The sequence below is a fragment of the Cajanus cajan genome, chromosome 2, assembly GCF_000230855.2.
Source record: "Cajanus cajan strain Asha chromosome 2, NIPB_CcT2T_4, whole genome shotgun sequence".
Taxonomy (NCBI): Eukaryota; Viridiplantae; Streptophyta; class Magnoliopsida; order Fabales; family Fabaceae; genus Cajanus; species Cajanus cajan.
In genome coordinates this window covers 70,959,519-70,985,917 of record NC_138518.1, presented here as the reverse complement: position 1 = coordinate 70,985,917, position 26,399 = coordinate 70,959,519, and the positions used below count along the sequence as shown (strand labels likewise).

The 26,399-nt window shown below is 29.0% G+C and overlaps 1 protein-coding gene and 3 long non-coding RNA genes across 6 annotated transcripts; 2 read left to right on the top strand and 2 right to left on the bottom strand.

The window, feature by feature from the left end:
- Nucleotides 1-3,446: 3,446 nt before the first annotated feature.
- Nucleotides 3,447-4,803, bottom strand: LOC109812828 (uncharacterized). The gene is made up of 2 exons (XR_002240949.3): nt 3,871-4,803; nt 3,447-3,775 (listed from the first exon to the last, which is right to left on the bottom strand). It is a non-coding gene; the product is annotated as an uncharacterized LOC109812828 (long non-coding RNA).
- Nucleotides 4,804-8,165: 3,362 nt separating this feature from the next.
- LOC109812820 (uncharacterized) lies at nt 8,166-14,735 on the top strand. Of its 2 annotated transcripts, XR_002240948.3 has the most exons (3): nt 8,187-8,471; nt 8,565-8,925; nt 14,721-14,735. It is a non-coding gene; the product is annotated as an uncharacterized LOC109812820 (long non-coding RNA). The 2 variants fall into 2 exon arrangements; XR_014431752.1 differs by lacking the exon at nt 14,721-14,735 and having other exon boundaries at nt 8,166-8,471; nt 8,565-8,804.
- Nucleotides 14,736-15,688: 953 nt separating this feature from the next.
- Nucleotides 15,689-16,868, bottom strand: LOC145954514 (uncharacterized). The gene is made up of 2 exons (XR_014431753.1): nt 15,996-16,868; nt 15,689-15,907 (listed from the first exon to the last, which is right to left on the bottom strand). It is a non-coding gene; the product is annotated as an uncharacterized LOC145954514 (long non-coding RNA).
- A 1,960-nt stretch (nt 16,869-18,828) lies between these two features.
- On the top strand, nt 18,829-26,284 carry LOC109812816 (glycerol-3-phosphate acyltransferase 9). Of its 2 annotated transcripts, XM_020376878.3 has the most exons (14): nt 18,830-19,059; nt 19,146-19,253; nt 19,351-19,530; nt 19,761-19,818; nt 20,892-21,010; nt 22,416-22,515; nt 23,133-23,228; nt 23,327-23,423; nt 24,414-24,501; nt 24,573-24,669; nt 24,839-24,924; nt 25,028-25,147; nt 25,260-25,358; nt 26,010-26,284. In XM_020376878.3, the coding sequence occupies exons 3-14, from the start codon at nt 19,409-19,411 to the stop codon at nt 26,056-26,058; spliced, it is 1,131 nt and encodes a 376-aa protein (XP_020232467.1). In that variant the 5' UTR covers nt 18,830-19,059; nt 19,146-19,253; nt 19,351-19,408; the 3' UTR covers nt 26,059-26,284. The 2 variants fall into 2 exon arrangements, with proteins under 2 accessions (XP_082925035.1, XP_020232467.1); XM_083068909.1 differs by lacking the exon at nt 19,146-19,253 and having other exon boundaries at nt 18,829-19,059.
- The last annotated feature ends 115 nt before the right edge of the window (nt 26,285-26,399 follow it).

The following is a 26,399-nucleotide window of genomic DNA, read 5'->3' as shown; positions in this document are numbered from 1 at the left end:
TGTACAAGCCGACTCGGCCCTAACTCGGATCCACTCGCTTATAAGGGGGTCACTCGGCGCGTACCCGACTAGATCCTTGGTGTGCAAGCCGACTCGGCCCTAACTCGGATCCACTCGCTTATAAGGAGGCACTCGGCGTTTACCCGAGTGGACCCAGGGCACAGGCCTAGTCGGTTAAAGACCGACTAGATTAATCCTCACGCATTGCGCGGACACTTAGCAAGAACGGTTGAGGAAATCCCTACGTTCTCGGGGCCCATGAGGCCTATGGGCGATGAAGTATAAAACCTAAAACCCTAAGTCTAGGCAGGGAGATTACACTTTTGAATGCTCTGGTTCTAAGGCACGATCTAGGAAAAAACCCTAGTCCACCCTTTAGCCGGAACAATTGTCATGAGCAGTTATATATAATTCTGATTAATAAAGGAGCTTGTGAAAATTATAAATAACCTGTCATCGTAACAAATATGGTATGAAATCATTTCGACTTATATTGTGTTCAGTGAGAAAAAATGAAGGAAAATAGAAAGAAAGAAATTTGTGTAAAAGTAAATAACTAAAGAATATAGTGAAAATAAATATTATTTAGTAAAGAAGAAATAAAAAGGAAATAAGTTGAAGTTAATTTTTTAAAATTAATAAAAAAAAATATTTATATCATCATTATTTTATTCATTTGTTTTTATTATAAAATTGTTTTTATTAATTTTTAAAATGGTTTATTATTTATAATTTTTTTAGTCCATGTATAGGCTTAAAAAGAAAAAGAATTGTTTATATATATTAAAGTAAAAGAAGTCTCTATGTAAAAAAAATTAATAAAAAGGAGAAAAAGAAAAAAAAATATATGTCTAGTATTTACTTAAAAAGTGTGAAATGTTTAGTTAAAATGACCTAGAAAATAGGAAAAATAAAACAGAGATGGCACGTAATTATAAAAATAAAATAGTCTAAAAATTATAAATACGAATATCAAATGTGATCCGTGTTAACGTATAGATTGATCTTTAATAATATTATAGATATAAAGCTACCTGTGACCGATAAACTTGCCGTAAAATGTTGTTATTTCTCTTTTATAGATGTTTTCGGGTGAAATATATCTTTAATTTTAGGCAGACGAGACGCACGCCATTTCCAATTTTAAACTTACCTACAAAAATCCCCAATAAACTTACCTACCAGTTTTAAAACTCAGGAAACTTACCTACAAATTATTCAATAACAAGACAATTACTTGGGGACTTTCCTGCAAATTTAAAATCCACAGAAAATTTATTTACAATATTTTTTACAAATTTTTAATTTGCTAAAAAATTTCTTACAAAAAGAATTCGTAGATTTTCTATGAAAAAAACTGCAAGAAAATATCCAAGAAATCTCCTGTAAAATTAAAAATTGCAATATATATATATATATATATATATATATATATATATATATTATCTATGAGAGTACTATTACTTGTGAATTAAAACTCACATAAAAATTTATTACAAAAAAACATATTTCTTATAAATTTTTCGTGGGACAATCTGCATGTAATAAAATAATTTTTAGTAGTAAATTTTATAATCAGTTTTGCAACAGATTAAATCATTTGGTTTCACTCTTTTCACATTTATGTTATAAACGGACATTTCAAAATTTTAAACCAAAAGTTTATTATTTGCACGTTAACATATAAAAACATGAGTTATAAAATTGGACCATACAATTTTATATCGATGCAGTCAAAATTAAAAGTTATTTCATTAACACAGAAAAGAAGATTTTTATCATCATGTCACAACACTTTACATATTCTTTTTTCAATATAATTTTTTTAATTCAAGAAGTGCACAATAAAAATAATTATAACCATTGTATATAGTTTAATTGATTAATCCTTTTAGAGAGAAAAAAATTATGCATCAATAGTAAAATAGTTTTAGACTATCATCCAAACATAAACCATTGTTACAATGAATTTGTTGACTTTAAAATAATTACTTTCAAAATCATTCAAATAATAGATTTTTTATTGATTGATATTGTAAAAAAAAACACTAATGCATAACTATAAAATGTTAATTCTTTACCAAAAAAAACTATAAAATGTTAATTTATGTTAATATATATTTAATTTTACCGTAGATCAAGGACCAATCAACTAAAATGTCCTAATTTTAAAAATAAATAAAGATGATGAAAATATACAAAGAACTCAAATAAAAATGAAAAACTAAGAAATTGAGAGAAAAAAAATATGTTTATCTTTACAACCACGTCATTGTAATCATATTTAATATACTTTCAATCAATTTAGTTAATAATACTAAATTTATTAATAATTTAAATTATTTTTATCAATTTCTTTTAGTTAAAGTTAAATGTGCACAACATTACTATAATTTGTAAGACAGAGACATCTCAACAACATTAACACTTTAAAACCTATTATTCATTTGTAATATGTCCAAATATATAAAATAAAAATATAAAATAATATAAAGTGTATGGGAACTACACCAAAGTCTATGAAAGGAAATTAATAAAATTTCTTTCAAAATTTTGGTGTATGGGGAGGGGATCTACTATTTTTTTGAAGAAAAAAGACCACATATATTGACCAAATATTTAATATATAACTATCTTTTTTAAAGTTAAAACGTCTCTTTCAAAATTTGTTTTACACCGCATCCAGTCAGGATCGGATTTAAAAAAATTAGTTTTCCAACTAATAATTATTAAAAGTTGTTGATACATGTATAAATATGACATGACATGAGTGGCACTAATTTAATATTCGACAATTAGCAAAGTGTGTCTGGTCGTACACAAAAAATAATGCATAGAGTAATAATTAGATACGACAAATTCACTTTTCTTTATTATATAAAATACGGTTCAGTTTCTTGGATACCCAGTTCACCATGTTCACAGAACAAAAAATATTGAATCAAGTAAATATTTTATTTTTAATTAATTAAAATAAGAAAACATTTTTTTAGAGTGTTTTTGTCTCGTTACAGGTATCGAAAAATATTTTCGATAAATTAAAGCTAAGTTGAATGATTTAATTCCCTGTGACTACGTACCATCCCAGAAAGGACCCTATAGTGAAACAAAATTCAATATGCTTAATTAAACGTTGCGTTTAATGGATACAAATTATATATATGACTTTTAAATACTTTAACATGAAATTTATGAACGAGTTAAAAAATTTAAGTTGGAAATGCAAACAGATCTTTAAAAAATGAATCTTTGACCTCAGTTGAGAAGAGGACTCGGGACAAGACTTCAGATTTGTAGAATGAATTGGTTATTTTATGAGTGATTAAAACACACTCGATCAGAACCAAAGCAAGTAGCTAGGTGTAAATCACAGCAGAAAGAAAGCACAGAAGTAGATCTTACCGGCTAAACCAAGTTCTAAAACCGCATAAAGTATACATATAATATTCAGAAAAAAAGCATAAGGATATATGATGAAAAGTTGGGTTACAGCGAGAGAAAGGTGAGTGGGAAATGAAAAACATGAGAATGGATATGATACGTGGACTTAAAAACCTTCTTTTCTTATACAGAAAATAGAATAGATCAAGCTACATATATGGTTGCAGCATAAGTTATGCCTAACCATAACCCCAAAAAAAGAAACAACTAAAAGGAAGGAACCAGACAAGGCCCAAAAACTAAACGAAGCACCCTCGATCCCTATAGTAACACGTACTTGCTTCCTTTCATGCGCCTTCTTCAATAATTCCAACTTAATGATGCATAGATGAATCTGCAAGATATATAGGAATTAAATGCAATAAGCAAGTATATATAATTAAGGAAGCAAATCATGTTGATCATGATGAGAAGCTTATAAATAATAACCTGTTGTTATGCCATGTAACAAATATGATATGAAATCATTAATTCGAAGTCGGTGGAGGTGGAGGTGGAGATTTAGGTTTGTCTGTACCAGAACGTTTGGCCTTATCGGCATAACCAGGAGGTTTAGGTTTTACTGTACCTCTAGCCTTAGCCGGACCATTAGTCTTCTCAAAGGAATTGTCGTTTTTGGAACTCATTGTGCGAGCTCGCTGGCTAACTGCTACAGATTGGTGTTGGTTTAGTGTATGAGCAAATTACACTTACTTATATTATATCTATTTATAGGGAACCAATCCTACCTGTCCACGTTATTCAATTCATCCATGCAAGTGATTGCGTTTGATAGCGTGTTTGTGGTTTTTCACGTCAAATCGGAAGTAAGTAGGATTAATTTTCACGTTTCACACAGAATTGACGTCAAAATATATTGTTGTCAAAATATATTATCTTTGGGTCAAGGTCACGACTTTTTACTCCTATACTATACCTATATTATGTTTAAAGAAAAAATAAAACTCAAAATAATTATTATATTAGCTTTTCAATATATTATTAATAATCTATTTTTTTAATACATTATAAAAAGTTAGTTATTATGTTATATTACTAATAATAAAAATATATTTATTAAAATTAATTTTGTAAAATTATTTTTTTTATCTATTTATTAATTTTTATTCATATAAAATAATTTAAGATCACACTTATTATAAAATTTGAGGAAGTATATTTTATTAAGTAACTATTACGCAAGTATTTATGACGAAACAAATTTGAAGTTAATGACTTAAGCTAAAATAAATAAATGAGCTAAATTTTTTTATCAACTTTTAAAATGATCGATGCATTGTACATGTGTACTAAAAATCTGGTCAAAATTAAAATATTAATTTAAATATGTTTAAACTATCTTTAATTAAACTAGTTTTCAAATTATTACTTATTAATTTTTTTTATTTTAAATATTTGATTTTTTTCTTCAATTTAGTACTTAAAGTTAGTTTCTCTCTATTAAATGATGATGTAATTGATAGACCATCACACATAGGGGTAGAAAAACGGGCCAGTTCGGCCCGTTTTGGCCCTGCCCACCAATTGCCCGCAAAAAAGGGGTCAAGTCGGGTGGCCCGCCAATAGAAAACGGGTTGGGATAGCTAGCCCGCCCGCCTAAGGACGGGCTAGCAGGTCGGTAGGCCAACCCGCATACCACAAAAAATTAAAATAAAATAAAAAACATTTTATGTTCACATAAAAAAATTGCTATATATAAATAAATATAACCATATATATGAAATTAAAAATGCATACATATTATAGATAATATATGTTCAACAAAAACAAATTACAAACTTATAATAAAATCAAATAGAAAATAGTTCACTTACACTAAAATCAAAACCAAATTATAAACTTACAAATTACTAATAAACTAAATTTTTGATAGACCACAAAACAAGTCCAAATACAATTAATCAACTTTAACTGTCTATTTCAAGAACATTAGAAGCTCCCTTGGAAGATAAATAAATTAAACATAGAAAAAAAATTAAATATAAAAAAAATTAAAGTATACGGGTTGGCGGGTTGTGACAGATCAGCCCGCTATTTGGCCTGGCGAGCTGGCGGGTTTGGCGGGTTGACAGGTTAAAATATTGGGCCCGACCTGTCAATTTTTGGCGGGCCAACGGGTCAGCCTGCAGGTCAGAGCCCATTTTTTCATCCCTAATCACTTAACAATGTTTACCATGTCATCTAAAAGACTATCACATGCACATTTAGATTACAATGGACTCCAATTTTAAGAGGTATAATAACCTGTATTAAAATGGACTCCAATTTTATCAGAGGTCAAGGACACAACTTTTTATATTTTATTATGTAATCGTTATGTATTTATATACGATCAAACAAATTTGAAGTTAGTGTCATGAATTAAAAAAAAAAAAAAGAGCTATTTTTTTATCAATTAAATGATTGATGCACTGTATACCAAAAAAACTCAACCTGGTCAACATTAATAAAATAGTGGTCTTGGTTGTATAATTATATTTGGAAAACAAGTTGCCAATTTAATAAGAGAACACCCTCTTTGCATTTGATAAATTTAAAGAAAAGATCATGTATTGGAATTCTTATTTATACCCGATTAAAATAGGATAAAACTTAATTAATTCCAGTACTTATATGTCCTTTAATTTAATACGAATTTTTAATTAGAATTATAATTTTTCATTTTGATAATATATATTTATATTTAATGCATTGAACCAATTTAATTTATATTAAATATAAATACTTTTTTAATAGTAAAATTAGAGTTTCACTTTTATGTATTTATATTTAATATTTTAATTATATATTTATATTTAATACATTGAATCAATTAGATCTACATTAAATATAAATATATATTTTTATAATAAAATCATAATTTCACTTTCATACTATGTATTTATATTTAATATTTTAATTAGATATACATTAAACGTAAGTATGATTTTTTTTTATAGCAAAAGTGCTATAATAATTATATTAAGCCAGCTAATAAAAGCCACAAGCAATACCAACATTAGCAGAAACAAAGTTTTTTACAAAATAACAGAAAATGACTAACCCAAAGAAAATAAAATACAACTCTCTTCAACTGAAACAATACTTAACTTTCGAAACAAATGAGAAAGACTAACGGTTTAAGAGGGAGAAGTTTGTCAAGAATAATAATCATTTAAATGTGAGTCGATCACAACAAGAACAAATGTTCATTTAGAGAAAGAAAAGGAAATGCGCGACATCATTTAACTTTATGAAGAAAGTTAATTTTATAATTTTCTATACAATTAATATTTTTTTTTATTATTATTATTATTATTATTATTATTATTATTATTATTATTATTATTATATTAATTAGCTAAGTTAGTTTTTTATTTTATAGAAATTTGAAGAATTTGAGAGTACAACAACTATCAATACCAAAAAATTTTGAGTGTGATATTTATTTAGAGAAATCAAGTATTCCATCATCATACGGTTGATATAATACGGGGTTAAGTCGAGTCATTTTGATTAAAAGTGACTAACACAGAATCGTATACGAATAAGATCGACTCTCACATGTATGAAGTGATTAACTGCCTAAGGCACAAGGCTAAAGGCTAAAATCTTTAACTAAGTACTAGAAGGGGCACGACATTTGGAGGGTGGTTGATAAGCTAATTCAATATAGGCTTAGTTATGCATGTTAAGGTTATAGTAGACTCACACCCAGGTCGTTTTATCTTTTACAAAAATTTTAGACTTTCATAGTTTAAGTAGCAAAATCCAATAAATCATGTTATATTGTGGATTGATATCCAAATTTATTGTTGATATAGCAAGAAAAAAAAGATTGTGTTATTAAGTTGGTTCAGTAAGGTCAAGTCACTTAGACTACTCACCTGTGTTATAAGAGATTTGTTAGTTGAAACGTGTGATGACACATATTGATATATTGTTAAGTTGACTTGTGTTGGAAATTGATATACAAAGAGACAAAGTAACTTCTCTTAGTAATTCACCTCTATAAATTAAATATGATTAGTTATCTCTTATGAGAGTCTTTTTAACTATTTTTCTTAATAAGAGTGTTTATTGACATTTTTCTTTAATGAATGATTTTTAGGTATTCTTTTACCATTAATTGTGTCTAATTTAATATTTATTTATAAATTAAAATTTAATATTTTAAAATAAATTATCAATAAATAAAAATAATTTCATATCAAAATACAAAATATTTATCATAAATATAAATATCATTTATATATTTAAAAATATTTATTTATATATTTTTTAAAATATAATATTTATTTATATATAATTTATTATAAATTTTAATCACATATAATAAATATTTATTCGGTAAAATGCAGGTTAATAATAATAATGAACGGTGTGCTAAACTTTTCTTTAGAAAGAAAAAATGACAGTGCTAAAACCCTAAAATAAACAAAGTACCTGCGGAGCTCAAGCTGGTCAACTTTATTTTTATAATATTTTATATCTATTTTTAATACATTATATATCAATTTTACATATATATGTTTTTTTAACATAAAATAATATTATAATTTTGATCTATCAACCTATAATATATTTTTGAGGTGATAAAAAAATATTTTAAAAATAATTTGAATACATTTTATATAAAATGGGGGACCATGATGCTCTTGCTCCACCAGCGCCGCCCCTGTTGACTAGTTATTTGCGCGTATTCTACCGAAGGGTGTCTCAGTAATTGAATAATGAGGGTAAGCTTGTTTGTTTTCCTATAATTATAAATAAATTGCATTCATTGAAGAGTAATACACAAATCTGAAGCATTTAGTGAGCCAGATCGCAGAATGAGTGAGAAAGCTTTAGAAGCACTGCTTTTTGATTATAAAGCCCATGCTACGGGTTCAAATTCTTTGGGTAAACCCAAAGACTCTGGGCCTGGGGACGGAAAAAAAATCGGATCTGGGAAAGGAAACGGAAACGGAAACGCATGCAAACCGGATTCGAATGGGAAGAGAGGATCCAAATCTGGACAAGGGAATGGGTCCAAGTATTACTAAGGACAGGTTAGTTATTATCCAAGTCAAATTAGTAAACATGATTTGCTTCCTTAATTATATATACTTGCTTATTGCATTTAATTCCTATATATCTTGCAGATTCATCTATGCATCATTGAGTTGGAATTGATTACAAGCTTTTACTGGAGAAGCAAGGACGTGTTCTTTGTTAGTTTGTTTAGTATTTTTCTTTGTCTGACTATCATGTTTTTCATCTTGCTGTAACCCAGCTTTTCATCATATATTGTTGTGCTTTTTAATTTTAATACTTTTTATTTATATATATGCTGTTTCAGAACTTGGTTTAAATTTTAAAGGGTGAGATTTACAGTATTTTCAGATTTCTTTCTACTGTGACTTAGACTGTGCTTTGGATCCGATTATGTTTGAATTTACCCATAAAATAACCAATTCATACAAACTAATCTGCAGTCTGATGATGAGTCTTCTTCGAACTGAGGTAAAATATTCATTTTTTAAAGTTCTGTTTTAATTTTCTTGCATTTTCAGCTTAATATTTTTAATTTGTTAATAAATTTCAATTATGAAGCTGCTTCTTCTTTCCTGTATTCTTTTATCATTTCCTACTCAAAATGATTTTCTCTTGGTGACAAAATGTGTAAGTGAAAAGTAAAAAATTGTGTTTTTTAATTGAATTCCTTATGGACAAATATGATCGTTAAAGGTTCCTGTGTAATTATATATATATATATATATATATATATATATATATATATATATATATATAAATTTATCTACTTAAATTTATTTTATTTAATATTTTATATTTTATATTAAATTTAAACAATTTAACTATTGAATTAAGAGTTCTTCATATATTGATTATATCTGCAAATTTTTAAGAGATTTAAATTTTTTTTGATGTTCTAATTTATTAATTCAAATTAACAGATAATTATAAAGATATTTTATGTAATGATTTAAATTAGTAAAATAAAATATTAAATAATTTTAAATTCTTTTGAAAACTTGCAAGTTTTGATTTATGTTAAGAATTTTAAATTTAACTGTTAGATTGTTAAAATTTATTATAAAATTATTAAATAAAATAAAATATTAATTAATTATTTTAAATATTTAATTTTTTTTCAATTTAGTACCTGATGTTAATTTCTCTCTGTTAAATGATGACGTGGTTGATGGACTATCACACCATCACCTATAGGGGTGGAAAAATGGGCCAGTCCAGCCCGTTTTAGCTTGGCCCACCAATGGCCCATAAAAAAAGGGTCAGGTCGGGTGGCCTGCCAATAGAAAACGGGTTGGGATAGTTGGTCCGCCTGACTAAGGACGGGCTAGCGGGTCGGTGAGCCAACCCGCATACCACAAAAAAGTAAAATATAAAAAAAACATTTTATGTTCACATAAAAAAAATTGCTATAAATAAATAAATATAACCATATCAAATTAAAAATGCATACATATTATACATAATATATGTTCAAGAAAAATAAATTACAAACTTATAATAAAATTAAATAGAAATTAGTCCACTTATACTGAAATCAAAACCAAATTATAAACTTACAAATTACTAATAACTAAATTTTTGATAGACCACAAAACAAGTCCAAACACAATTAATCAACTTTAACTTTCTATTTCAAGAACATTGGAAGCTCCCTTGGAAGATAAATAAATTAAACATAGAAAAAAATTAAATATAAAAAAAATTAAAGTATGCGGGCTGGCGGGTTGTGACGAGCCAGCCCGCTATTTGGCCCGGCGAGCTGGCGGGTTTGGCGGGTTGAAATATTGGGTCCAACCTACCAATTTTTGGCGGGCTAGCGAGCCAGCTCGCAGGTCAGAGCTCGTTTTGCCATCCCTAATCACTCAAGAGTGTTTGTCATGTCATCTAAAGGACTGTCATATAAACATTTAGATTACATGGCAGACACTGTTGGGTGATGATGTGGCAATCTGTCGGCAACGTCATCACTTAAAAGATGGGAACTAATGTCGAGTACTAAATTGAAATAAAAAATTTAATAGTTGGTAGTCTGAAAACCAATCTAATTAAAGGTAGTTTAAACATATTTAAATCGTAAATTTATAATTTCTAATATTATTTTAAAATTAGTAAATATTCATATAGATATATGTTTTAAAGGATTGAAAAAGTGTTTTGGGACCATATGGGAAGTGCACTTGATGCACTCAAACCCAACTCACCTATTTAACATTCCTGGGCATAATAGTAGAAGAAAAATATCCTTTTACATAGGTTTAACAGTTGCAAATTTGATGAGTAAAATTGTCATCGAAGGGTAATCTATGTTGAGGCCACCATATTTAAATAGCATAAATTACACTGAGTGGAAGGAACTTATGCGAATATTTATACAATTTGTCGACTTTAAACTTTGGTTTATCATAAAAAAATGGACAAAAAATTTCAACAAAAATAGCACACAATGGAGAAGTGGAGAAAAGTGAAGATGAATATGATGGAGAAGATATGAAGCACTTGGAACTAGAAGTAAAAGCAAGAAATGTTTTATATTGTACCATGAATTAAGATACTTTTTGAAAAAATTTCTAAGTATGGCTTAAATATGTTCAAATTACCTCCAATTAGGTCAGTTTTCAGATTATTACCTATTAATTTTTTTTTATTTTAAGTATCTGACTATTTTTTTTCATAATTTAGTACTTGACATTTGTCTCCCTCTATTAAGTAATGACGTGACCGATCACGTCATCTAAATGTTTATGTAACATTTATTTATATGACGTGATAGACACTGTTAGATGATGACATGACAGTCTATCAACCACGCCATCACTTAACAAAGAGAAACTAATGTCAAGAACTAAATTAAAAAGAAAATTAAATATTTAAAATTAAAAAATTTAATAAATAATAATCTAAAAATCAATTTAATTAGAGATAACTTAAATATATTTAAGCCTAAAACATTTCATGGCTCTAATTATATTTGGAAAACGAGTTGCAAATTTAATAAGAGAGCGTCCTCTATGACTGTATATGCATATGATAAATTTGAAAGAAAACATCTTGTCTATCAATTCATACACAGTTAAATATTACTACTAAAAAAAGTTGACTAGAATCTTGAGCTAAAGACGCCAGCTGTTTTATATTAGAAAAATTCTAATTCGTCCAAACTTGAGCCCAGAAAACAGTGGATTCATTTAAAAACTTACACTTGTCCTTACATTTGATTATAAATTAATTGATTTTAAATTTTTTAAACTTTTATCTTTGGCCGGAAGATGATTCGGTTTATTTGATTCGAAGAAAATATCAATTCTCTTTATATCACTATGATTATTATTAACAAGTGAAATCGAAATATTTTATATCTCTATAAATAAAATAAAATAAAATAATAAAATTGTATTAATTTAATTAGTGTTAGAATTTATTTTTAAATTTCAAAATTTTAAGTTCAAGTTTTAGATTTAATAAAAATAATTTTTAAATTTTTAATAGTAAAAAGGTATCCTAATCTACTAAATATAGAGATTAAAGTGATTATTAAAAAATTATCCTTTTTATAGATAGAGATTAAAGTGATTATTAAAAAATTATCCTTTTTATAGATAGTGAAAAATAGTTAGTTTTTTTTATATTTATTTAAAGGATTTAAACTTTTTAAAGTGAGAAAATAAATTTAACAAATAATGTATAACTAATTATTGATTAGAAAATTAATGTTCAACAATTACAACGAAAAATTTGATTAAAAAATATAAAAGTAATTATAATAATAATAATTATTAATTTTTTAATTAATAATTGTCATTGCAGTTTATTTTTTAAAATACAATTCTTTAACCTCAAGCGTGTGGTTCAGCGGTAGGGGGTTGATCCACGCTTAAGCAAGGTCAGGGGTTCGAATCCTGCCTTGTGTATGCAGCCGCGTTAAATCTTGGGGCCAACTATCCCTCCCTTTGAGGTGTCTCTAACGTAGCGAGGAGATTAGTCACTGCTGTCGACGGTAGATACTCCAGGGATGAAAAAAAAAATACAATTCTCTAATTTAAGAGGAGTCAAATCCTTATTTAAAAATATGCACTCTTATACAAAGTAAAGTGGAAGAAACTAAGTATATGTCAATAAAGAGTCAAATCCTTATTTAAAAAATGCAGTCTTATACAAAGTAAAGAGGAAGAAACTAAGTATATGTCAATAAAGAGTGACAGTAATCGGTTTAAAAGATAATAAGAGTTTAATGATAAAAAAAATTAAAAAAATAAATAACAGAGTTAGTAAAACCTGTATCGTATTTATAATATTTATAAATGTATGTATGTATATATTATTATTGAAAATGAGAGACTCTTAACCTCTTTATTTTAAAAATAATTTGATTTCATAAGTTGCCTGTAATATGATAGAGCTTACCCAACATAAATTGGGTCTGTACAACAGAGTTACAGAATAAAAAAAATATAACAGTTATGAATCTTTAACAACCATACAGACCCCGGACCCAGAGCCTTTGGAGTTACCACTGAGATCAGGTTTGTTTGAAGCAGTAGCTTTGGATTTATGATCATTTGTGGGTGGTGGTTTCGAACTCATTGTGCCACCGATCGAGCTAGCTTCAGATTACCGTATGAACAAATCAAATCACACTTTATTATATGTTTTTTCTATTTATAATTTGGTAACAAACATGCCCTCATTATTAAGCACCGGAACTATTAAATAAACCCTAAGTACCACGTCCTTGATTAAAAATAATTAAATAATAAGCAAGGACGTGTTCTTTGTTAGTTTTTTTAGTATTTTGCTTTGTCTGACTATCATGTTTTTCATCTTGCTGTAACCCAGATTTTCATCATATATTGTTATGCTTTTTAATTTTAATACTTTATTTATATATATGCTGTTTCAGAACTTGGTTTAAATTTTAAAGGGTGAGATTTACAGCATTTTGAGATTTCTTTCTACTGTGACTTAGACTGTGCTTTGGATCCGATTATGTTTGAATTTACCCATAAAATAACCAATTCATACAAACTAATCTGCAGTATGATGAGTCTTTTTCGATCTGAGGCAAAATATTCATTTTTTTAAGTTCTATTTTAATTTTCTTGCATTTTCAGCTTAATATTTTTAATTTGTTAATAAATTTCAAGTATGAAGCTGCTTCTTCTTTCCTGTATTCTTTTATCATTTCCTACTCAAAATGGTTTTCTCTTGGTGACAAAATGTGTAAGTGGAAAATAAAAATTGTGTTTATTAATTGAATTCCTTATGGACAAACATGATCGTTAAAGGTTCCTGTGTAATTATATATATATATATATATATATATATATATATATATATGAAGGAAATAGGATAATATTTATATATATATGAAGTAATTTATCTACTTAAACTTATTTTTACTTAATATCTTATACTGAATTTAAATAATTTAACTATTGAATTAAGAGTTTTTCATATATTGATTATGTCTGTAAATTTTTAATAGATTTAAAAATTATTTGATGTTCTAATTTATTAATTCAAATTAATAAATAATTATAAAGATATTTTATGCAATAATTTGAATTAATAAAATAAAATATTAAATAATTTTAAATTCTTTTAAAAACTTGCAAGTTTTGATTTACGTTAAAAAATTTAAATTTAATAATTAAATTATTAAAATTTGTTATAAAATATTAATTATTAAATAAAGTAAATATAGATAAATTTAAATACTCTCTCCTCTCTCTATATATATAATTTTCTTAGTTGTACATACAAAATTCATGTCGAATAAACTCTCTCGTCTTTAATACAAGGTATGAAATATAATTATTCTTTTATTTGTAAAAATTAAAAAATATTAAAAGAGTTTATAATACTTATTAGGTGAGTTAAATTCTTAATATGAGACTCAATTATAAGTGTTTAGTTTACAGTCAAGGTCATAATATTTTTATGTTTTATTGTGCCATCATTATGTAAATGACTTTTGAAATAAATGAGCTACAACTTTTTAAATGATTGATGCACCGTGTACCAAAAACCTCAACCTGGTCAAAATTAAAGACTAATAAACATTTTCTTAGTTATATAATTATTTATGAGAAATGATGTATTTATTTTAATATTAAGCTTATTTAGATTTATTTTATCTAATAATTTATATTTTATATTAAGTTTTATTAATTTATTTTTAAATTTTTTAAAAATTTTATAAATTTTTAAAACCAATGTATAAAATGAACGCAAAATATAAAAATAACTTTTTTTTTTGTTTCTAGAATATCCACTGCCGATAATAGTGACTAATCTCCTCGCTACGTTGGAGGCACCTCAAAGGGTGGGATAACTGGCCCAAAAATTTAACGCGGCTGCATACACAAGACAGGATTCGAACCCCTGACCTTGATTAAGCAATCCTTACCGCTGAACCATACGCTTGGAGTTCAATACAAAACTGAACTTACTATTTAATGAATGAAAAAAAAAATATTTGTTTTTTTTCTTAAAAAAAACATATGTAAAATTTACCAGCTAAGAGGATAGATGACATTATTATAAAGTTGTTTTTTCATTAAAAAAGATGATAAAGTATACGTATTTATACTTAATTCAAAATACATTATAATATTTAACTCACTAACATTGAAAAATTGGTAAACATGATTAGGGTAGTTTTATTTCGAGACTCTCATGACATGCCAAGGGCAAGGGCATGTACACTTTGGCTCATCATATTCATGGCATAAGACATATGCTCCAAATGCATGTGTGTGTGGACCAGGGAATGGTCAATTTCCATGAGCTGGCAATATGTGGCTACTCTTATTTATTTATTTTTTATTAGTTTCTTTTTTGTTTGTTAGTGTTTTACAAAACTCATCATAGTCCAAAGCCCTCATAATGGTCAATTGGTCATACTCATAATGGACCATACCCACTTCTCATTTCCACTTTATAATGCACTTGTTGTGTAATGGAGCAATAAAAAGAAAAGACAGATTCAAACATGAAATTTATGAACTACTTAACAAAAACTTAAGCTGTAAATGCAAGAAAAACAGAGTTTTAAAAGAATGAATTCTTTTACCTGCTCAATTGAGAATTAAGAAGACTCAGGACCGCAGATTTAACTTTTCTGTAAATTGGTTATTTTATATGGTTGATTCAAACTCATGCAAAAGAAAACTGTAGATATCTGAAACCGCATAAAGTATACATATAATATTCAGAATGAAACATAACGATATAAATAAAAGATTTTTATTAAAATTAATTTATTCTTTTAAAAATATTTAAACATATTCTCAACAAAGGGGAAGCAGCACCGGTTGTGCCTCATCCGAACCTTAAACAAAAGATACAATTGAAAGAGCCAAACAAGAAAAAGAAAAACTCCCAAACTCCTGACATCCCTGTAGTACAATGTACACGTACTTGCTTCCTTGCACAACTTTAGATAAAGCATCTGCAAGATAGGAATTTAATACAATAAGCAAGCATGTATATATATATATATATAATTATAAATTAAGGTAGCAATTATATATAATCACCTGTGATCATGAAATAATGATGTATGAAATCATTTGGGGTTAGTCCCAGAGGCAATGGTATTAGATTGGGGTTTAACAATATCAGCTTTAGGGGCCCTAATAGATCGCGTCCCAGTGGCTTTGGATTTCCGTGGGGGTGACGGTGTCCACCAGCATGAAGCTTTTTGAAGTTCCTTCTTCATGGTAATGTAGCTGTCCAAATTGAAAGCCATTGTGCCAACTTGCTAACTAACACTTCTTCACTTTGCTGTCGATTCTTTTATTATCTGTGACTGTAATGTGTTCATTTATAGGGAAAACTGCCCTCGTTATTCAATAACGTGAGAGGGTGTTTCGTAGAATACGTGCAAAATACCATTCTTAATTAGTCATTGCTGCCTACCCTTGTCCTATTATATCCCTCTTCCTATTTGCATTTTCATTTCTTCTCTTAGAAACATAAAATGGGATTTAAAGAGTTAAATTGGAAAAGGAAAACATTTTAAATTATAAAAAAAAAATACACAATCAATCACTTGTGAGTTTTATATTTTATAGATGATCAGGAATTTCAAATGATCAGCGTAGAGGTTAATAAATAATAACTCGTAACAAAATGGGCTACAATTTTATCAATAGGCTAAGATCACTGTTTTTTTTTATTTATATTTTATTGTGTAATCATTATTTATTTACGATAATCAAATTTGAAGTTTGATTCATAAAAATAAATGAGCTATTTTTGGTCAACTTTTTACATGACTGATCAACCGTGGCGTGCAGTCGTGTACCGAAAACCTCGATCGATCTGGATGGTCAAATTAAAAAAGCATTGATAAAAGACATTCTTGGTTATATGTGGAAAACGCGTTGCCAATTTAACAAGAGTATGACATCGGGAAATGACAAGGAAACAACAAAGTTGCTTCTCGTTCGTATGGTTCCTGATTTCAATGCATCAATAAGCAGGGAAGTGAGGACTCATCTTTTCATCGCCTACAAGCGCTCTCACGTTGTCACTTTGAATGGAGAGATTTACAAGAATTGTGATCAAGTCTTTCTGGAGCTTCGTGGGAGATAGATCCACTCATACCAAAATAACTATTAAAAATTAATAATCTTATTATATACTATGAGAAATGAGAAAAGAGATCATCTATGCTATTTATTTAAAAAATAAATAAAAGTTATACAATTGTAAGTAGTGTACATTTTCTTAATTATTGTTGTTTATTGTAATAATTAATGGTTGAGGTGATTTGTCTTTCATATTGAAGAACTTTATAAATTAGAAGTTAAAGAATTTTTGAGGAGTTTTAGGTGATTAAATGGTTTCTCTAGGTATAATTTGACCCTAAGAAAGAGATATATAAGATTTTTTTTAAGAATTGAGTTTTATAATTCATTCTTAAGAATTTTAGAGACATAAAATTAAAGAGAGAGGTTTTTAAACTCTAAATTTTCCTTTTTTTTTTCTAGCCTTCTTAAGTGCATAGAAAATCGCAATCGAGTGTTTGGTTGGTGATTCAAAGTTGTTAAAGCTGAGAATCAAAGTTAGTGTAGAGTTTTTTCGATGATAGCTCAAAGTTCTTCATCTTTTTTCTTTTCTCTTCCTCTTGAAATTTTGAGATAAGGGAAGTTAGAATTGATTTGTTGTTCATTCATTGAGCTGTATTTGTTTTGAATTCTTTAGATTCATGGTTGTGTTGATGAATTTGAAGTTGGAGATTGTGTATAGTTGTTTTTGGAAGCTTTGGTATTCTTGTGGTATGGTTGAGATGAAATGCATGATTTAATTTCATTCATTGTTGCATATTGTTATTCTAAGTGGATTCAAGTTGTTGATGTTGTATATGTATGGATTGTTGTAATGCATCTTGGATTTCTTGATTTTCAAGTAAAGGGAGAGTCAATCCATGAATCTGCTATGTGCAGATTTCACTATCATGTTGAACGTGACTCAAGTTAGGGGCCATTTATCTCACTCGCTTTGAGTACAAGATTGGTAGCATAAATTGTGAAGAGTAAGAATTATTTCTGCCTTGGTTGACATCGAACACCAATAGAGTGATGTCAGACGTGAGGCAAGTAGAGACATTATGCCTGAAATGGGTCAAACATGAGCTTTACCATGCCAAGTGTAAGAGTCTAAGGGTTTTTTTACCTCATATTTTCCAAGAACAAACTAAATGGCATTAGACATGGATGAAGCAAAGAGTTCCTTAGAATATTTAATAACTTAAAAAATATAAAGATATAAAAATAAAGATATAATATTATTTAGAGGTGTTTCAAGGAAATATTTATTTGTGATCAAAATATTTTTTTTAATTTTTATAGTTATTTTACATTTTAAAATAGACCTTTTAATTCCTATAGTTACATTTTTTTAATCCTATTAATTTCTAAAGATTTTTCTCACATGATGTAGACTTTCAAAATTACCTGTAAGTCATGTATTTTGATTTTTAGATAATAATATGTCACTTAACGATGGAAAAAAAATGAAAAGTCGTGAATAACCAATATTTATTATAATTAATATGTGGTCCATATGAGCAATAAAATGATAGATAATTACACAATAAATCAATAAATAATAAATTGTCATCTAAAAAATTAAATACATCATTATCACGTGAATTTAATAAATTCTTGTTATTTACACAAAAATAAAATTATAAAAAAATACTTATACAGACTAAATAGAATTAAAAAATATATGTATAAATATAAGAACTAAAAAATATATATTTAAATTATAAAAAGTAAAATGTTAAATTAAGTAAATATAGATGGAATAGTTGATAAAATATTTTCCTTTTGTTTTACTTGACCGGTGAAAAAGGGAGGAACCAGTGAACCACTCAAGAAACATTTCGCGCGCGCGGTAGGCATGTTCCCAACGACTCTGACGAATTCGTGTTTGATTAAGACAAAACTACCCTCCACCGATTTAAGAAATTACAGTGGTGACACCTTCGTTGCCTCATTCCGCTCTTTCTTCTGGTTAGAGTTGGTTTCTGCAACCTCCCATGCAATCAATCGCTCATCGTTACCTCAGTCCCCTTTCTATTCCTCGTTGGTGAGCTCCTCCTCTTCATCGCTTTTCTCCTTCTCGGGCTTTCCTCCCAATGCGATCTCTTACTTTCTTTCATTTATGCTTTGTAGATTATTCGCTTGTTAGGCAAAGGAGCATTAGGGTTTTCTATTTTTCTCTCATTGCATGGAAGCAAATCTGAGGAGATTAGATATTACAATTAATTGCTGCAACAAATGGTGATATTTGTTATCTCTTTATAAAGATATAATTGAAGCGGTTCATTTTTCACTGGCTTTATTTATTGCATTGAATGGAGGCTCGTGCATGTTTCAGGATCAGGAAAGTCTAGCTTAGCCACTTGTTTTCTGGTTGTGGTGGAAGCGTAGCAGAGATGAATAACACTGGGAAACTCAAATTGTCAAGTTCTGAATTGGACCTTGATCGGCCCAACATTGAAGATTACCTTCCTTCTGGATCCAGTGTTCAGCAAGAACGGCTTGGCAAGCTCCGCCTGTATATGTGCCTCCTCTATTTACATTTCCATGTCTTGATTTTACTGTTGTTTAGATGCTGAAAAATAGGGTGCATTAAAGAGGGAGTAGTTTTTTATTTGCGTTATCTAATTGAGGAATGGAATGGAGATTAAAAGAAGTTGTCCTTATAAATGTTCCCCCCACCCCCCCGCTTTTTTTCCAAAATCTCCTGGCAGTGCAATTTCCAGATTTACAACTTCTATATTTCAGGTGTGATTTGCTCGACATTTCTCCTAGTCTATTTGAGGCAGCAGGTGCCATTGTAGATGTGAGATTTTGACCTTGCATTTATTTGCAGTTATTCTGCTTTATGGTTTCACTGTATGAACAACTATATTTTAGGAAAACACTGGTGAAGAAATTGTTACAGAGAGAATTCAACGTCAAACATCGAAGAATTCAGCCTTTTCTAAAACTAAATATTAACTTGCCATGATAGACTGTCTTTTAATGTTAAAATTGAAATCATACCTAGGATCGGGAAGGGGATGGAAGATCATAAAACAAAAGATCATAACATGATAGTAAGATCATACTGAAAATGTAAAAGTTTACTTCATGTACATACGCATAGAAAATAATATAGTAACAAAAATAACAATCACAACCTTCAACTAAAATTGGAAATTCATAATTGTAAGGTCTCATACAACTCATAAGTCACTTATGTTTTCTATAACACAAAATAAAATTGGAAGAGAGAACATTCCACTAGCAAAAGTCTCATTACTATAGTCAGTTTCCACCAGCCCCACAAGCACTAGTACTTGAAGACATTTTTTTGCTCAACCACTGAAGGCAGAATACAGAGAACAGAGAAATAGAGACCAGAACACAGATGTTGGTCAATGAAGGCAGATGGCAGAATGCAGATGCCAGAGAAAACAGAAAATGAGAGAGCAGGATAGCATAGAGAGTGCAAAGAATGAGAATAGGAAGAGGGTAGTGCACAAGTGAGGGAATGCGAAGATAAGGTTTTTTTTTTTTTTTTTTTTGCAGCCCTCTCAGCCTACGTCACAAAACCATCCCACGAACTCAGCTGCATCAAACAGATTTAGAACACTAAAAACTGCAGATCCCACAATCCTTTGAGTATGATCAGTGATTTCACACCAAACCCTTAATATTCAATCCCTAGCCAATGCAGCAGAGAGGAACTGTTCTGTCTTTATCTCTTCAATATTTCTGTGGAGTTCTCATGATGATTTCCCTATGAATAGAATATATTTAAAATCTCTATCTCAGATTCTACATGCAAACCTGGAGCTATTAGACAAATCATCTTTTTCTTTAAATATTTCTCCGATTTTGTTCACTGACTCTGAATTTTATGTTGGATAGGATTCATTCACAAGATGCTTCAAGTCAAATCCTCCTGAACCTTGGAACTGGAATGTTTATTTGCTTCCTTTGTGGTGCTGTGGAGTTGTAATTCGATATTTGATTTTGTTCCCTTTTAGGTTAGCTTATTCCTTTTCTATATATACTTGCATATAATTCATGATGCAATAGTAGTTCTGAAATCATTCAGTCATAAAGTTTGCCTAGCTAATTTTCAATACTACATTTTCTGTTAGACATATGCATCAAGATTGACAGCATTTTAGAAAAATGTTGTTAGTATATAATTTGAACTTTAATTTTAATTAAATTTAATTTCCTTTTTCTTGCATTTGGAATCAATAAAAAATTGAACGAATTTGATTTCCTTTTTCTTGAATTTTGTTTTGGTAATTTTACTTTTTTAGCCTTAAATTATATGATTTCTCTCTCAAAGTATAATAAGGGCAATTTTGTCAATTTAAATAATTAAAACTAAAATAAATCACATCCCACCAAATTTGAGCAAATTTTTACATTGTATATGCTCAACATAAATGACAGATTTCAAAATCAAAGGAATTCCCTTTGAACAAAGAATTTCATAATTGAAGCATGGGTACTCCTAAAATCATGTCGTACACATACCAGGTACATACTCATACCTGCTGTGCCTGGTACACTTTGGATACTTACCAAAAGCATTTTCCAACAATAAAAGTTGGGTACTTATGGGTACATATCAAGCTCGAACCCCTAGTCTAATAAATAAAGCATTGTCCATTAGTGAATGAAAAAAAAATTCCTTTGATTTACTTGCTATCATTCATGTTATTGTTGTGTATGTGTGTCCTTACTTGTGTATGGCATAAGAGACTCTTTGTTCTTGACCACTTAAAATCATATTGAGTACCATGTATAACTCATTCCAAATCAATCATTGTGAATCATTTGAAGATGAATGACATTCATTTTAAAGATTGGCTTTCTTGAAGTTGTTACTCTTTCTCTTGATGAACAAAATTTAGAGATGATTCTTTTCATAATATTGGTTGATAAAAAAAATTATGAGATTGAAATTGTTAAAGTGTGATATCATGGTCATATTTAGGGCCTATAATATTGATTGATGAACATTTACATGTTGTAGTTTTTTCTTATGAGTTTTTTTTGCCGTTTTGAAGAATTTAACTCCTTTTATGTTGTAAATTAGGCTTATTTGTGTTTCTTTATTATTTATACAATTTAATCGTGTTTATATATAATTCTTTTAATTTATGTACATTTTTTAAGATTTACATTAACATACCTGTACCTTAGATTTTTGAAAAATCTCATCCCGTACCTGTACCTATACTTGGTATGGTACTTATATCCATGCAACGTATTCATTAATAAATCAAATGAATTTTTTTCAAATTTTGCAATTTCAGATGTAAAGTTTGTGTTTGGCCTATTAGTCTATCTTTTATGCTTCTCATGTTAATGTCTTACTTTACTGTAATCTTTTTCTGGACATGAAATGTGTCTTATCTGACTCTGCAGGGTACTAGTATTGACATTAGGTTGGATTATATTTCTTTCATCCTTCATTCCTGTGAACTTCCTCCTGAAAGGAAATGATGATATGAGGCGAAAGATTGAGGTATCTATTCAGCTTATTCTTGGTTTTCCATTTTGTCCCATTTAAACAATTTCAACATAGAGTTATGTTTCTCGGTTTTGCGCACTAGGAAAGTAGCATTTAATGTCTGATAGCTTGAAATTTTAAGACATCTTGGAAGTTCAAACTTACTAAGTCCTTAAAAAGTAAAAGAGAAAAGCGTCAACTTTCTGAGTTATATTATCTTAAAATGCAAAATGAACTCCTGGTTCTCAGTTGTCTTACTGGTACTGAGTGGAAAATAATTTATAAGAGTACTAATAAAAATACCAGCTTTTTTGAATGGCTAATTTAGACAACTGAAGATTCTGTAGTTGTTGAAAAATAAAAATACATGTGGATAAAAGCTGTTATTTTACGTGAATGCAACAGATTTTGGCCAATTCACAGGAGGACATAATTTGTTTTTCCCTTCATTTTTTAAATATCTACTTACTTGATTGACATGCTGTATGCAGCTTAGTGCATGGCATACGATGTATACAACTTCTAATTTACTCTTTATTTTCATTCCGTTGGATGGATAGCAACTCCAATGTACTGACTTGCTGCGTATCAAATCAATGTCCTCTAAATTGCTCAATTTTCATTTCTTTCAGAGGTGTTTGGTGGAGATGATTTGCAGTTTCTTTGTTGCATCCTGGACCGGGGTTGTCAATTACCATGGGCCAAGGCCTTGTATGCGACCACGACAGGTTTGTCTGATGTATATTGATGTTTCCATGTTCTTATTCACATTTTCATAAAAAATGTGAATGTATTTATTAAATCTGGATTTCCCTTTATTGAACAGGTTTTTGTGGCCAATCATACTTCCATGATTGATTTCATTATCTTAGAACAGATGACTGCATTTGCTGTTATTATGCAGAAGCATCCTGGATGGGTTGGTAAGTGTATAGGGCTGTTGTGTTTGCTTTAAATACACAACAAACCTTGTCTATATCATCAACAAAATTTTTTAATCTATATTTTCTTGTGACATAGCATATCTGGGTGAATAAATTTTTGAGAATAATTGTGCTGACACAATTCCACACTTCTTCTGAGATATCTCCTGTATATTTTAAAACTCCTGTTGTAATGAAAATTTGTTTTCAAAGCGGAGAATGTGAATAATGTGCATAATATACAAGAAAGTTTGTTTTTAATGTATAATTGTTTATTTGCATGTGGCTTGCCATATCTGGGTAATTTGGTTTTCAAGAATTAGTATAACCAAGCCTTGTTATACTAGGAGTCTGTTTGTTGCAACTTTTTAATGAAAACATACTTTTATTTTGAAAAAAAAAATCAAATTTTTTTAGTATATTTAAGTCACACTGAAAAGAAAAATATTTTTCATTATTTTGAGTAATTTCTAGAAAAACTGAAATTGTACTACCTTTTGAATTAAAAGTGGTTTTTATAATATAGCCAAACAAAAAAAAAATCTGCTTTATATAAAATCTCTAAATAATAAATCATCTTTTTACACAATCTTTTTTTCTTTTTGGTCCTGCACTTATCAACACAAAATCTTAAAATCATTTTCTTTTACAAGTTTGAACAAACAGGCCCTAGGTGGGGTCAGCTATATGTACATGGATGATGGATCCACTTATAACCAGATTATCTTCCATTCCATCTACTTTTCACACTAGGGCATCCTTTGATCTTCTCATCACAGCCAAATTAATTATGCTAGAGCAGTTTTTGTCACCTCTCCTCAATAGGCGCTACTACATCTTTGATCTTTCTATTATAGTACATTTGTTCCTAAACTATTTTTTTCTTGCATGTCTACTCTCATCCAGCTCTATTTTCCTTAAAGTTTGAGGGGCACTTTACAATCACATACTATGCCTGATAGCTGATGCATTTCTTCATTTCATTCACAGGATTATTGCAGAGCACCATTTTGGAGAGTGTAGGGTGTATCTGGTTCAATCGTTCAGAGGCAAAGGATCGAGAAATTGTGGCAAGGAAGTAAGTATAATTGAAAATGTTGGGAAGTATATACCTCAAATCTTATTCTTACATGACTTTTCATATTTCAGATTAAGGAATCATGTTCAGGGAGCCAACAATAACCCTCTTCTTATATTTCCTGAAGGAACTTGTGTAAATAATCACTACACTGTCATGTTCAAGAAGGTATTGGATCATTTGCAATTGCATTAAATGGGAAATGCCGAGTTTTACACTTTTGCTCATACATTATGCTTTCCTTTTCCTCTTTAATTTTCCCCCTGTTTACTTGTATTCTAATTTCTGTCGTCTGAAAGTTTTAATTGAAGCCTCTTGTAATTTTAATGATGTTTAGGGTGCATTTGAACTTGGCTGCACAGTTTGCCCAGTTGCAATCAAGTACAATAAAATTTTCGTCGATGCTTTTTGGAATAGTCGAAAGTAAGAAGAGGCTTGTTACATGTTATTAATTATTTATGTTTTTATTCATTTACTTTTTTCTTGTATTGCTGTATAAGAGTTGCTGCATCTTATATTTTTGCAGGCAATCATTCACTACTCATCTATTGCAATTAATGACATCTTGGGCTGTAGTTTGCGATGTTTGGTACTTGGAGCCACAAAATCTGAAGCCAGGAGAGACACCCATTGAATTTGCAGAAAGGTAAAAGATCTTAGTTTCAGATTTTATGGAATATGCAGTATGTGGTAGCATGTGCGTAAATGTCTACATTTTTCAAGGCATTGAAATGTTATGTATTATTTCAATGGTGTAGGGTGAGAGACATAATCTCAATTCGTGCTGGGCTTAAAAAGGTTCCTTGGGATGGATATCTGAAGTATTCTCGCCCTAGCCCAAAGCACAGAGAAGGAAAGTATGTTCAATTTCCCAATCTCTCGACTATGATATTGTATTTGTGATCTGGGTATTATAATTAGAATCATATTTATGCATGTCAGAGAGATAGATAGATAAATAGACTAAAGGATAACACATTATTTTCAAGGCGAGAAGAGATGTTATAGTTAGAATTATGCATGTCATATATATATATATAGAGAGAGAGAGAGAGAGAGAAAATGCCCTTAAGAAGTTCGCTTACTTCAAAAATTGACTAAAGGGCACTTTATTCTCAAGGAGAGAACTAGAGAAGGGATGTAATCTTTTAAAATAGAAGGGAGGGTAGTAGGGAGCATAATTTACCTAATATATCTGAAAAGTGAAAACTAAGTGACATTTGTGTAATTATTATTAAAAACAAAAAAATGGAAACAACAGAATATTGCTACGCGTCAACAGAATATTGTACGTGAAATTTAGCGTAGGCAGCATTTCATGTATCTACCTTCCATATAGGATTTGTTAAATATTATATTAAAATTTATCATATTTTGTAATTAGTTCTGTCTGCTAGAATTTGCTTGTACAAACCAGTCATTTCATGCTAGATTTCTTAATACATTTTTCATTTTTGAGAAACTTAAATAATATTACTTTCCTCATTGATTATCATAATCATTTGTAGGCAAAAAAGCTTTGCTGAGTCTGTGCTACGGCGCTTTGAGGAAAACTAATGTATGCATGTTTTTCTTTTCTTTTTTTTTTTTTTTTTTTTTTTTTTTGCTAACTTTTGATATACATGTCGATCTTAAATGAAGTCACCTGATAAAATTTCCTATGACTAGTTTCGCTGTTTCGGAAAAACTGACAGTAGCTATATATTTTACGTATGAAAACATTTTGCTGTGTTTAATTACAACGCATGCTTTAATTTTTATACAATACGCTATGTTTTTATTATATGCTCTGTAATAATAAATTATTATAAAATAGATTAACATAATCACCTTACAATCAAAATAAGACCCCCTTTGCGATTCTTCATTATTCTTTTCAATTTTCTTTTTATCATGAG

Bases quoted from the DNA above. Each gene is read 5' to 3' on its own strand.
- LOC109812816 (XM_083068909.1), top strand. From the start codon at position 19,409: ATGAATAACACTGGGAAACTCAAATTGTCAAGTTCTGAATTGGACCTT. The intron at 23,229-23,326 runs GTTTGTCTGATG...TTTATTGAACAG, and splicing joins CTTGTATGCGACCACGACAG to GTTTTTGTGGCCAATCATAC. The intron at 24,670-24,838 runs GTATTGGATCAT...AATGATGTTTAG, and splicing joins ACACTGTCATGTTCAAGAAG to GGTGCATTTGAACTTGGCTG.